General features: G+C 45.7%; 1 protein-coding gene across 1 annotated transcript in view; it reads right to left on the bottom strand.

The window, feature by feature from the left end:
• Positions 1 to 1,450: 1,450 nt before the first annotated feature.
• Positions 1,451 to 14,220, bottom strand: part of LOC139542448 (SR-related and CTD-associated factor 4-like) — a 21,778-nt gene continuing 9,008 nt past the window's right edge. Inside the window, exons 2-7 of the mRNA XM_071347884.1 lie at positions 6,336 to 6,564; positions 6,191 to 6,248; positions 5,988 to 6,066; positions 5,268 to 5,827; positions 4,145 to 4,282; positions 1,451 to 3,899 (exon numbers count right to left, since the gene is read on the bottom strand). Coding sequence (XP_071203985.1) covers positions 3,342 to 3,899; positions 4,145 to 4,282; positions 5,268 to 5,827; positions 5,988 to 6,066; positions 6,191 to 6,248; positions 6,336 to 6,469 — 1,527 coding nt within the window. The 5' untranslated portion in view covers positions 6,470 to 6,564 and the 3' untranslated portion in view covers positions 1,451 to 3,341. The remainder of the gene's footprint in view (positions 3,900 to 4,144; positions 4,283 to 5,267; positions 5,828 to 5,987; positions 6,067 to 6,190; positions 6,249 to 6,335; positions 6,565 to 14,220) is intronic.

Below are 14,220 nucleotides of genomic sequence, written 5' to 3'. Positions count from 1 at the left end.
CTTGAAAGAATCAGACTTTCTCAATGCTTTAACAGCCAATGAAATAATGTTTTCCGGTGATAAATCTATAGCACTATTGCAGAACCTTTGTCTTCCATTAGTCATCACCAGTGTTTTTCAGAGTTGCCTTTGGTTTCAGGATCAGTTTGATATTGCTTTATGTTTGGCCTACAATGAGGGTTAAAGGCAACCGTGTGTTTGATTTGCGAGTTTGATCTATGTCAATGCTTTGATCAAATCCAATTGTGTTTGTCACATGCTTCGTAGACAACGGGGTGTAGACTAAAAGTGAAATGCTTTCTTACAGGTCCTTTTCCAACAATACACAGTTAAAGATAAAATATCAAATAAGAAATAGTGACACGAGGAATAAAAACACAGTGAATAATGAATAATGATAACAAGTAAAAAATAACATGGATAACATGGCTATATACAGGGAGTACCAGTACCAAGTCGATGTGCAGGGGTACGAGGTAATTGAGGTAGCTATGTACATAAAGGTAGGGGTAAAGTGACTAGGCAGCAGGATAGATAAGATAGTAGCAGCAGCGTATGTGGTGAGTGTGAAAGTGTGAGTGTGTGTGTGTGTGGCGTCAGTATGCACGTGTGCGCATGTTATGTGTGTGGGTGTGTGTTGGGGTGTCAGTGTAAGTATGTGTGAGTGTGTGGGTAGAGTCCAGTGTGTGCGCATAGAGTCAGTGCAAGAGAGTTGGTGTAACAAAGGGTCAATGCAGGTAGTCTGGGTAGCCATTTGATTAGCTATTTAGCAGTCTTGTTTAGTAGTCGTATGGTTTGGTGGTAGAATCTTTTCATGGTCCTGTTGGTTCCAGACTTGGTGCACTGATACCGCTTGCCGTGAGGTAGCCGAGAGAACAGTCTATGGCTTGGGTGGCTGGAGTCTTTGACATTTTTTTTGTGCCTTTCTCTGACACTGCTTTGTATAGAGGTCCTAGAAGGCAGGGAGCTTGGCCCCAGTGATGTACTTGGCAGTACTTCCCTTCCCTCTGTAGTGCCTTCCGGTCATGTGCTTTGCAGTTGTGGTACCAAGCGGTGATGCAGCCCGTCAAAATGCTCTCAATTGTGCAGCTGTAGAACTTCTTGAGAATCTGAGGGCCCATGCCATCTTTTCAGCCTCCTAAGGGGGAAGAGGTGCTGTCGTGCCCTTTTCACAACTGTATGGGTATGTGTGGACCATGTTAATTCCTTAGATCATGATGTTATAATAGACATAATGATGATAATAATAATAATATATTATCAGATCATGAACAGTGCATATGGAAAAGGGTCAAATGGAAAGACTACTTTCGACTGTGCTGTGTTTTAGTGAAGTTAGCTGGCATGGTTGGACAAATAATTATTACCTTCTAGTAAAGGTAATCCTATCTAATAAAAGGCATATGAGGTAAATGTTTAGATTTTTTTTTAAATCGAAGCTTAGAGAAAACACATTTTTCAAAGTGCCACTTTATTACAAAAGTATAAACTTGACCGACATTTTCATGAATATTAATCTTGATATAAAACATTACAATCTTTTCATTTTTAGCACTTAATTACAAGCTTCGAGCACAAGACCCCGTAGTCTGATTAGCAAACACACAACATTAGCTGCCACATAAAACTTAGCTGGGGTTTTCAATGAACACATCATAGCTTAAGTGGCTTGGAAAAATGTAACAAAAGCACATCAAAATTCACAATGTAACTTCTTTGCAAATTTGCCACCAGAGAAGTCATTCCAAAAACACAACCAAACATAAATAGTAAAAGATAGATTTCTTGACACCAATTATATATTTATTATTATTTCTCTTTTAGTAACATACACACGCGCACATTGCGTCAACATACATAATAATAATAATAATAACCACATTGTGTGCTGGTATATTTGGTCAAATGAAGTTTTCTTCTTTAGTATCCAGGTTGAGATGACGTTTTGCGTTCTACTTTTTATACGCTCCTTTACAATATCTGTGTTGGATCGTTGGCATTTATTGTCACTGCACTGTTGTCTTTCTTCTGTATATTTAAGATGTCACTGGGGATCGAGAGGAGATCAAAATGTTCATCAGTGGCGTGATGAGACACAGCTATAGAGGGTTTGTTGATGGATGTCAGTTCCACCATGCGTTCAGAGTTGAGGATGGTGAAGTCACCATCATCAGTGATCAGGATTGTGAGGCAGAAGCAGTATCTTGGCTGATCCACAGTTTTGAGAGTGAGGATGGAGCTATTCAATTTGTGTGGACTCCACCAGCATGCCCCCTTGACTAGATATGGCCTCTGTAGTTCAGATAGTAGTATCCTATCCTCTCTGTGGTGAAGACAAAGGCAGTGACCAACTTGACAGTAACAATTACCAGAGATTCCCAGTGACCAAAGCTATCCTGAATCAGAATGACATTTTGCTCTCTAAGAGAAACAAGGCAACATAATAACTAAACAATCAACAACATTATCAAAAAAGCAACCGTTCTTAGATACCACATGACAGTGTTTGATTTGAGTTTTTTTAGCATGCAACATTAAGCAGGCAAAGTGCAAGAAAAAGATCGACAAAATAAAACACTTCATTTACAGATGGCATTGGACAGTTGTCAGTCCATGTGATATGTAACAAATGAAAAGGGAAAAATATCTGCTATTATCATCTGAGAATATGGTCAAAATTATTTGTGTTTTTTGGGGGGAAGAAAACAACAATGTGTGCAATTTAGTTAATTATTCTCTCATAATTTGACTCTTGGTCCCTGAGCTTTCAAGTCTTTTGATTAATATTTAATTTCTTTACTTTTAATACTTTTAATTGCTTCCGGAATCACACCTCGACCAACTTGGGGGAAAGGTCTGCCGTACACAGACTAAGTGCTACATAGGGAGTAAACTGAAAGTTGTGCTCATTCCTAAACTAGGGCTCCAGGATTGCCAGTACAATAACACTGTTTTAACCATAGAAATGAATTATATTTCAATGGTTAGACCTGCAAAAATTGGGAAGAATTTTCCAAATGTTCCCTCTAATTGTGCTCTGCACATTGTTCAAATAGTGCTGCCATCCTACAGATTTTTCTGTAATAGTTTTGTGCTCATTTCTCATCACTACCTTTGGATTCAAGGTAGGGGTTTGACCCAGCCAAGGACTTTCTCTTCAGCCCAGGTCGTTAACCACTGACCAACACTGTTGCCCTAGGCTCTGAAAGGCAGGAAGTTATGACTGTAATGTAAACATGTGAGTGAGCATGAGAGGGGCTCAACCAGCTCTCCTCGACCGTGGTCTTCTTTTTAAATGCTAGGAAGGAGGTGAGAGGTCACAGGTCACAGAGGGAGCAGCCTTAGAGCCCAGTGACATACATCTCCATGCCATCGTTGAAGGTGAAGATGGTGGTGGTGCTGGAAGTGGCAGTTCCGCCCTGCTTCATGTCCCCTATACTCTCGTACAGGTTCTCCCCGGGCAGAAGCAGGGCTTTGGCTGGAAGGTGCTGTAACTTGGGGGTCTGCTGTGTGGGTGGTGGCGGGGGAGGCTGCTGCTGCTGCAAGGGCTGCTGGGACTTCTTCCTCCTGGGCCTGAGGGTGGCGCAGGTGTTGGGAGGCCGTTCGGTTCCTCCAACTCGCTTCCAACCACCACCACCTTCCATAGGCTCATAGGCAGGGTTGCATTCCTCCCCCGTCCCGATGGACTCGTAACAGTGGTCCTCCAGAGTTGCAGAGGCTCCTCCGACAGGCTTCCCTTCCTGCGGGGCCCAGTTCTGGGGCTTGACCACCACACTGAACCCCCCGTCTCGGTCCCGGTCCCGGTCACCGCGCCCCAAGGTACGGAAGCCAATGTTTGCTGGGGGAGACCCAGGAACAGCTCTCTTCTTCTTGACTGGTTTGGAGTACATCTCTGCAGCCTGGAAACCACACAGCACAGGACAACCCTCAGTACTAATCAGTCTGATAAACACAATGAACACATACTTTGTAATGACAAACATACTCACCAGAGGAGGCTGTTGGAAGAAGCTATAGGAGGACGGGCTCATTGTAATGGCTGGAATGGAACCCACGTTTGACTCCGTTCCATTAATTCCATTCCAGCCTTTACAATGAGCGCGTCCTCCTATACATCCACCCACCAACCTCCACTGATACTCACCATAGCAGTCGATGGCTGTATGTTCTCTCCACTGTGAGGACTCAGAGGGCCTAAGGGTTTGTTTTGGAGCATGATGATGTCATCATCCTCTGGAGGCTTCCATATATACTGCTCTCCATTACCCATGAACACTGCCTCCTGCCAGCCAATCAGGGAACGGGAAGAATGGGTTGTCAACACAACACATATGATTGAGATGAAACACAGCAATAAAAACAAACAAAACATAGTGCTTTCGTATAATACTTAGGAGAGTGTAATGAAAAGTTCAGTTACAGGCTTATTGTTTAAAATGCCTTTGCTCTCCTCTGCTAAGGATCATACAAGTCATTCCTTAGAATGGGGCATGAGAGAGAAAATGTGTGCAAACATACGTGTAAATGCATTACATTTGCACTCTAAACATTACAATGAAATGTTTAGCTCTCAACAGAATTACTTGAGCTGCAGAGGCATCAGGAGAAATGGACTAAGATTCAATGCTCTCTAGGGGCTGCCTAGGGACCCAGCATCCATGACAGATCCTAAAGAAGATGCATGCTCATTCATAACACCTCAAACAGCCTTGCAGGCATAAATGTAGGAAGCATCTAGATTCTAGACCATTACAGTTGATTCATGCAAGCTGTACAGCTCTACATTATTGGAGCACAGGGGATACTAACCAAATCCAGAATACATTATGTATATTAAAACTAGGATTAGAGTCTTGACTTAAAGTACCACATCTTGTGGATTTTAACTGAAAGGTGCAGCTTGCTGTTTGAATGACAGGACAGTCAAGCAGCACCATTGTCTTTCTGCAGGGATAATGATCTGTGTTTCAATGCATTGCGTCATCTATATGGCATTGAGCCCGAGAGAGCCACGCTGTGAAGAATGCTAAGTACAAAACGTAATCTTATACAAAACACACAAACATACCCACACACAGTCTGTGAGTAATACATGTAGTGAACTGGAAGTACATAAAGAGACGTGTATAAACAGGCAGGGAAATGCAGTGAAATTAATCACCATTTCTGCACACATGGCCTTCGTCAAGGTCTGACTTTCAGACTTCCCTAACGAACAGAAATCTGTATCTGTATAATTCTGTATTATCAGCCTTTTCTCTACCAACCTTGGGGAAGGTGGGCAGGTTGAAGGCCTCCGCGTTTTTCCGGGGCATCTTCACGCTGTGAGGGTGTGGCGGAAGCGGGGCAGGATGTGAAGGTGGGGCGTGGCGAGGAGGCGGCACCGGTGCTTCCCCCATATCTGTCCCACTATCTCTCTTTTGGGGGACAGCCTTGTCCACCTTCAGGAGCTTCCGGACGCAGGCGTACTCTGCAGTAGCCTCCGGGGGGTGTGGAGGAGCCATAGCCTGGGGGATGGGATCTGGCTCGGGTAGCGGTTCATTCAACCCTTCCCCGTCTAGGTCGGGGGGGGCAGGGGTGTTGGCTGGGACGGCCGGAGGGGCTGGGGTGTCGGTCTCTCCGGCCCTGCCCACTATGGCGTAGAGGTTGTTATCAGGGCCACGCTTCGGGGAGGAGCGTTGACCTACCTCAGAGTAGGTGTGCTCCTCTCCCGTACCAGAGGGTACCTGGGGTAGCGTCCGTCCCCCGGAGCGCAGGTCAGAGTTGGACCGGCGGCTAGGCAGCAGCAGGAGGTCCATGCTGGCCGGACGGTTCTTTTTGGATGACTCTGCAGGACACATAGAAACCAGAAAGGTTAGCTTTCTTTCACACCTAAATAAAAGAAGGCTTTGTAAAAGGTGCAAATATTATTGTTTGTTATGTAGTGAAGATTTCTCAAAATGGAGCTCAACATTTGTGATAGTCTTATACCTAAGAGTTCTACTCACTCTTGCCATTGCAGTTTAGCTTGTTCATCTCACCGTCCGACTTGCTGATGGAACGCAGCCTTGACTGCTTGAGTATACTCTGAAAACACACAAACAAATTATAGTTTTTCTCAATCGCTTGAATGCATAATGTATCCATGCTTTACCTAAAATGATGCTCACAGCTGAGGTAAATGTAGTAAAATGAGGGATTCTCTGCTCACCATGTCCATCAGCCTGTGTTTCCCACCTTCACTGGAGACATTATGCGTCTTTCCCTTCCTATAATAAACACAACATTTCATGTACTATAAAGACGCAAATAGCTGTGTGCGTGTGCACATGGTCATAGTCATTAACTCGTCTCACCTCTGGCAGCCCACACAGAGCACCACGATGAGGATGGTGACGACGAAGGCTGAGGCAGCAGCGATAGCACCCAGCAGCAGGACCTTGCCGTAGGAAGGAGACGTGAAGTTCAGCCCGTCCTGCATGGAGGCCATGTGGGAGCGCTGGCGCTCGCTCTCTCACAACCACACACACACACTCACCACACACATGCACACCGCACACGTAGGCACCACAACCTCCCTGGGATCTGCAGAGATGGAGAAGGAGAGGAAAGAACTGTGTGTTTGTCATACAGATCAGCTGCTCTTATTTAAGCCCACGGAATTGTAAGGGGAATGGTGAACTTGGGCAAACATATAATTCAAATAAAAGGAGAACACATCATGAAAAACAGTTGCTTGAATTGCTCCATTTATTCAATTGCTCCAATGACCAACAAAAGAAAGACATAGGAATAACCAAGAGATCAACCACAGCATTTCTGACCTCCTTTCCTCTCCACTGACTGTCATTTACCCTGTGGCATCTTTATCTTCCTTGGCTCGTTAAGGATTTGGGGCATTTCTGACATATCCACAAACATCAGGTACCTAACCTGTTGTGTCCAAAGAGCCCATAGTACTACAATCAACATCAGTGGAATTAATATCCAGATTCAAATGTGTGCTGGACTTTATCTTTGAAACTACACTTTATCTTTAGTCTTCAGGGACCACCCTCACCAGGACCTTTCCTCTACACACACATATGCTGTACCAATAATACCTGAGAGAAACCAGTTGAAGATATGCTGATATATGTGTTTGTTTAAGTGTAATGTAATTCACCCCTGTAACTATCATAATTTGCCCCATGTTTGAATCAATCCTGCACAACAGTGTAAATATTAACAGGGTCAATGAGTCACATGGAAGCTAAAAATACTGTAACACAGACACAGGAACAGAGAGAGGCACACATCATTATCTTATTCCAAAACCAAAGAGAAGACAGAGAACAGAGGAAACCGTATTTTCTTTGATTATATTGTCCTCCAAGCTTTTTCCTCTCTCAGTGAAAGAGAAGTTTAAGGTGGACGGTTTGATTGAAACAAAGAGGAAAAGTCCTTATCAGGATTATTTCATGATGCCCTCCACATCTCCAAGCGACAGCAAATATGTTTCTGATATAACTGTCCTGGCTGACTAATCAGTCGCATACTTATTGAACTACATGATTACAGAAGAAAACATATTCCCCACCAAGTATTTGAACCAGCAACCCCCAAGGTGCTGGCCTATTTTGAAACAGGTTCCCAAATCTCTTCTCACAGATATATTCATTGGTGAATATACTGTAACGCTCTTTATACATTACGATTCATGTGACTCATTTCACTCTGATCTAAAGTCTCTATACCTTCAACTTTATGACTTCTCCAGAGTTTATCATAGCCTCTTGTTGACTAACAGTTTAAGTTGAGTCGGGATGGTCTCAATTAGTACAGAAGGAAAGAGTTATATAGCTTAACTTTGTCTCTGCATGTGGCTATGGTTGGACATCTGTGCTTCTGAATATATTTATGCTAACTATGGAGTGCCATAACCTGGCATGAAAAACATTTGACATTTAAATCCTCAGGTCACACAGCATGCTGAGGTACAGTATAATGTGTTCTTTATGTCCTTGTTAACAGTAGAACATTGTTTTCTGCGCTACTACCCCGATCTCCCCCCAAACTGGTTCAGACCAGCTGCTAGGTAATTAGGAGGTACTGTGATGTATGTCCAGTTTCACAGGTGCTTTTCCCCTCTTCAATTAACTCCTATTAGGTTCCTCTTATATTTTTATCTCTCGCACACAAAAACAAACCTTTATCTCCCATGACTGTCTGACATCCCTATCGCTCAACCATTTCTTCAGTTAGACACAATAGTAAATTGGCTCCTACACACTGAAACAGAGAGCTCTGCACTGAATCTTGTTCCGGTATAGCGAAAATGGGATGGGGTGTGTTTGGGGGGGTTCTGGGCAGGTGGGGGGAGTCTTGGGCTGTGAGCCTTTGTGCCTGCATCATCCATTCTAGAAATAGATGAGGTTGTGAATAATGTAGCACTGATTTGCAACATATGGAAATTCCACACAGGGAATTTCAACACCAACAGATATGCATGTTTCTGCCAAGTGTTGATATCTTTAAAGCATTTATCTTATGTCCTCCTTGGGATTGGGAGTAAATAATTGGTGGAATGCACACACATAATTTTGTGGTTTTAGCCAAAAGAGTGTCTATGGTCGGATCAATTCAGTGGCTATGGGACCAATGTGCCAATTTGGTATTCACTTACATGGTTAGTATTGTAGCTCATTAGCATACTAGTGTGGTGATCCAAAATGGCTGAAGCAGCTCAGATAAATTAGCCTTAGCCTTACCATTGCAGTTGGCTGTGGTGGTGGTCTGTACAGTGCTAGTAGGGCACATGTTTACATTGTAAATTATATGGGAGAGAAAGTTCTGATTCTTCCAAAAATATGGTTTCATCCAAACGGCCTTCAGCTGTTCTCGTAAGTATGATACAGAGTGCTCTCAACAGGGCACAAACACAAACTGTGCTCTTTCTTGACTCGCAAATTAGTCCCTGCTTGATAAATATGAATAGAATTTATTAATAAATTATATTTCGCAACAGTAGAGAGCCAACCACTACATACCTGTATAGATCTTTTGGCAATGACTGTACAATACATTGAGGCAGGAAACATGCTTAATAACACCTCTGTATTACCTTACAACTTAACGGACATACCTATATATTGTATACTGTGTGTAAAGCATGTCATAAAATTGTTAAATACAGGGGAAGTATAAACAGGAGAGGTGAACAAACCTTTAACTTTACACAATTTAAAAAATTCCCACCAGAATTCAAATGTCTTTAAGTGCTTTCCAACTCCCTCCCCAGAGTTGACCCAGAATATATATTTTGTAACACTCTCACAAGAATATCCTGAATATTCTGAAATACCCAAATGGATCCAGAAAGACATATTCTATTCATTCATAAATCTGACAGTGTATCTAAATCACCTTGAGAACAGAACACAGATGTTTTGAGCAAGGGTAAGGCAAGAGGAAGTGGAGCAGAGTAAGGCTGAAAGGAGGGTTAGGAAGAAAGAGACAGGCACATCAGTGTGTGCGTGGGAGTTCCGTGACAGGTGTTTTGAAGAAGCTGAAAAGCTGATGATGAGAGGAGAATGTCACATTTCCAGAGCCAGGTTCCCAGAGCTGCTGCCTTGTTGTCTCTGTCGGTCCACCTCCTCCTCCTCCTCCCAACATATTCTACTCTACTCTCTCTCTCTCTCTCTATCCCCTGCCTTACCCCTTGGCTCATAGTCAGAGTGACGCCTCAGCACTGCAGTGTAATCTCTGGCCCTGGAGCAGCTTTCTCTAAGCCAACCAATTGGACGTTGCGCTCCGAGCAGAGCAAAGCAGTCAAATGGCCCTCCACCAGAGGATCCTCTGCTAAACAAAGCCCCAATCCCCAGCCACAGAGAAAACCCCCTCATCCTATGGCAATCTAGTATGCCCTTAAACCTCAAACCATAAATGTTCATTGTTCTTCTACCCCTTGTGTTGCCCTACCTGTCTGTGTGTTACTGGGGTGACAGGAGGCTGGTTATGTCGGGGTATATGGGAGCTAAGAACAGGACATGTGGTGTGGGTCCTTAAGAGGCCATAGAGACAAGTTTTAGAGCATGTTGATGCACCTCTTTATGCCTACATTATGTATTTAAGCCTGTATCTGCATGCACATCTGTTTTGTGGAGAAAGGATCCGCATGTGTATTTAATTTGTATAGTCTGGAAAGGGTACTGGGTTGGAAATCGTAAAAAAGGGTACAGGCTGGCCGACAACTCAATGAGTGTGCAGAACGCCTTCCAGAACCGGTACGAGAACTGAGCACCCCGGTCGGAGACCATGTCCACTGGGAATCCGTGGATACGGAAGACGTGCTGCACCATAAGCTGGGCCGTCTCCTTGGCCGAGGGTAGTTTGGGGAGAGGAATGAAGTGGGCGGCTTTGGAAAACCGGTCGACCACAGCCAGGATGGCAGTGTTGCCCTCAGACGGGGGGAGACCCATGATGAAATCCAGGGATATATGGGACCAGGGACGGTGAGGGACAGGCAGTGGTTGAAGCAGACCAGCCGGAGCTTGCCGAGGAGTCTTGTTCTGTGCAGAGACCGTGCAGGCGGCGACAAACAAGGCGACATTCCGAAACCATAGTAAGCCACCAAAAGCGTTGTCCGACGGGAGCCCGGGTGGCAGGCAAGCCTGGAGGAATGGGCCCACTCCAGGACCGTGGACCGGACTGCGTCAGGCACAAACATCCGGTTATCTGGGCCCCCCCACCTGTTTCCCTATACCCTAGCTGAGTGCTGTCGCCAGGCATGAGGTGGGAAGGGCTCCGGGGTGGTAACCGTGGGGTTATAGCGGCGAGACATGGCATCCGGCTTGACGTTCTTGGACCCCGGCCGGTAGGAGAGGGAAAAGTTGAGCCGGGTAAACAGCAGGTCCCATCTCGCCTACCTGGAGTTGAGGCACTTGGCGGTGTGGAGATACTCCATGTTTTTGTGGTCGGTCCACACAATGAACGGATGTTCCGCACTTTCTAGCCAATGCCTCCATTCCTCCAACGCCATTTTCACCGCAAGAAGCTCTCGATTCCCCACATCGTAGTTCCTCTACATGGCGTTGAGGTGGTGGGAGAAGAAGGCACAGGGATGCAGCTTAAGGTCTGTATACTATCCAAGATGGCGTAGCAGTCGGATGTGTCTTTGTCCTGTCTGTCCCGTGTAAATAGTATTCGTATTTTTCGTATACATTTCGTATATATTTTAATTTCACTTTCCATCTAGGAACTGAATATACATTCCTACATTCCGCCTCACCCAATGTGGTACGGACCTGCTATTTTTTTTATACTTTAGAACCGTAACCCCAATCAGAAGCTAGCCAGATAACTAGCTACTAGCTAGTAGTCAGTTAGCCACTGCTGCGGTCTTCGCCCTTAACTCGGACACAGCCAGCTTCAATACCGGGCCAATACCTGCCAGTCTGCAAGCGCGATATCAACCCAGAGCATATAGGACTGCTTTTTCTCTACCACATCACCGGATTCCTGACGCAAGCTCTGGACAATTACACCGTATTATCACAGCTAGCTAGCTGCAACCGAGTGGCTACTACTGGCTAACACCTCTGTCCCGAAGCAAGCACCAGTTAGCCTTGAGCTAGCCTCGAGCTAGGCCCATCTGCCCGCTAGCCGAAGAGGTCTACCAGCGAATTCTTGGGCTACAATACCTCTTTTGCCAATTGGACTGGACCTTTTTTTTGCCGACACAGAGCCCTGCCAATCCATCACAACTGGTCTAAATCAGCTACAAGCTAATTTAGCCATTTTTTTGCCGCTGCTAGTAGCTTTTACCTTCTGCACAGACACCAGCCCTGTTATTAGCCTGGATATTACTCACCAATTTACCAGCATCGGACTGTCTCTCGACAACAACGCCGGATTCCTGCCGTAATCCCTGAGCCACTACTTCTGATCCTCACAGCTAGCTTGCAGCTAGCGCAGTTAGCGCCACTGCCACGAAGCTAGCACCAGTTAGCAAACACAATTCTACAATTCACAACCTCTCTTTCGCCATTCGGCTTGGATTCTCTGGATTCTCTGTCGACACGACCACGTCTGAGCAGACCCCCTCCGTCTGAGCAGACCACCCCCCGGGCTACTAACTTTAAACGCCGCGTGCTAGCTTAGTGGAGGCCTCCCTGCTCCATCTACGGCTGCCCCCTGGACACTATGATCACTTGGCTACATAGCTGATGCATGCTTGACTGTCCATTAATTCACGGTACTCCATTCTGTTTATTTGTGTTTTATCTGTCGGCTCTGTGCTTTAACTCAGGATCTGTGTGTAGTTAATCCGACCCTCTCTGCCTAGTCGTCGCCATTTTTACCTGTTGTTGCTGTGTTAGACTAGCACCCTGTTATTGCTGCTGTTATCTTACCTGTTGTTTTAGCTAGCTCTCCCAATCAAGACCTGCAATCACTTTATGCCTTATTGTATGTCTCTCTCAAATATCAATATGCCTTGCATACTGTTGTTCAGGCTAGTTTTCATTATCATTGTTTTGGTTTGCAATGGACCCTGTAGTTCCACTCTCCGTACCTCTGATACCCCCTTTGTCCCACCTCCCACACATGCGGTGACCTCACCCATTGAGACCAGCATGTCCAGAGATACAACCTCTCTTATCATCACCCAGTGCCTGGGCTTGCCTCCGCTGTACCCGCGCCCCTCCATACCCCTGTCTGCACATTATGCCCAGAATCTATTCTACCACGCCCATAAATCTGCTCCTTTTATTCTTTGTCCCCAACGCTCTAGGCGACCAGTTTTGATAGCCTTTAGCCGCACCCTCATCCTACTACTCCTCTGTTCCTCGGGTGATGTGGAGGTAAACCCAGGCCCTGCATGTCCCCAGTCACCCTCATTTGTTGACTTCTGTGATCGAAAAAGCCTTGGCCTCATGCATGTCAACATCAGAAGCCTCCTCCCTAAGTTTGCCTTACTCACCGCTTTAGCACACTCTGCCAATCCTGATGTCCTTGCCGTGTCCGAATCCTGGCTTAGGAAGGCCACCAAAAATTCTGAGATTTCCATACCCAACTATAACACTTTCCGTCAAGATAGAACTGCCAAAGGGGGAGGAGTTGCAATCTACTGCAGAGATAGCCTGCAAAGTTCTGTCATACTTTCCAGGTCTATGCCCAAACAGTTCGAACTTCTAATTTAAAAAATTAATCTCTCCAGAAATAAGTCTCTCACTGTTGCCGCCTGCTACCGACCCCCCTCAGCTCCCAGCTGTGCCCTGGACACCATCTGTGAATTGATCCCTCCCCATCTAGCCTCAGAGTTTGTTCTGTTAGGTGACCTAAACTGGGATATGCTTAACACCCCGGCAGTCCTACAATCCAAGCTTGATGCCCTCAATCTCACACAAATCATCAAGGAACCCACCAGATACAACCCTAAATCCGTAAACATGGGCACCCTAATAGACATTATCCTGACCAACCTGCCCTCCAAATACACCTCTGCTGTCTTCAATCAAGATCTCAGCGATCACTGCCTCATTGCCTGTATCCGCCACGGGTCCGCGGTCAAACGACCACCCCTCATCACTGTCAAACGCTCCCTAAAACACTTCTGCGAGCAGGCCTTTCTAATCGACCTGGCCCGGGTACCCTGGAAGGATATTGACCTCATCCCGTCAGTTGAGGATGCCTGGTCATTCTTTAAATGTTACTTCCTCACCATATTAGACAAGCATGCTCCGTTCAAAAAATGCAGAACCAAGAACAGATATAGCCCTTGGTTCACTCCAGACCTGACTGCCCTCGACCAGCACAAAAACATCCTGTGGCGAACTGCAATAGCATCGAAGAGCCCCCGCGATATGCAACTGTTCAGGGAAGTCAGGAACCAATACACGCAGTCAGTCAGGAAAGCAAAGGCCAGCTTTTTCAAGCAGAAATTCGCATCCTGTAGCTCTAACTCCAAAAAGTTCTGGGATACTGTAAAGTCCATGGAGAACAAGAGCACCTCCTCCCAGCTGCCCACTGCACTGAGGCTAGGTAACACGGTCACCACCGATAAATCCGTGATAATCGAAGACTTCAACAAGCATTTCTCAATGGCTGGCCATGCCTTCCTCCTGGCGACTCCAACCTTGGCCAACAGCCCCGCCCCCCCCCGCTGCTACTCGCCCAAGCCTCCCCAGCTTCTCCTTTACCCAAATCCAGATAGCAGATGTTCTGAAAGAGCTGGAAAACCTGGACCCATACAAATCAGCT

The sequence above is a fragment of the Salvelinus alpinus genome, chromosome 17, assembly GCF_045679555.1.
Source record: "Salvelinus alpinus chromosome 17, SLU_Salpinus.1, whole genome shotgun sequence".
In the NCBI taxonomy this organism is placed as follows: Eukaryota; Metazoa; Chordata; class Actinopteri; order Salmoniformes; family Salmonidae; genus Salvelinus; species Salvelinus alpinus.
This window is presented reverse-complemented; position numbering and strand designations above follow the sequence as displayed.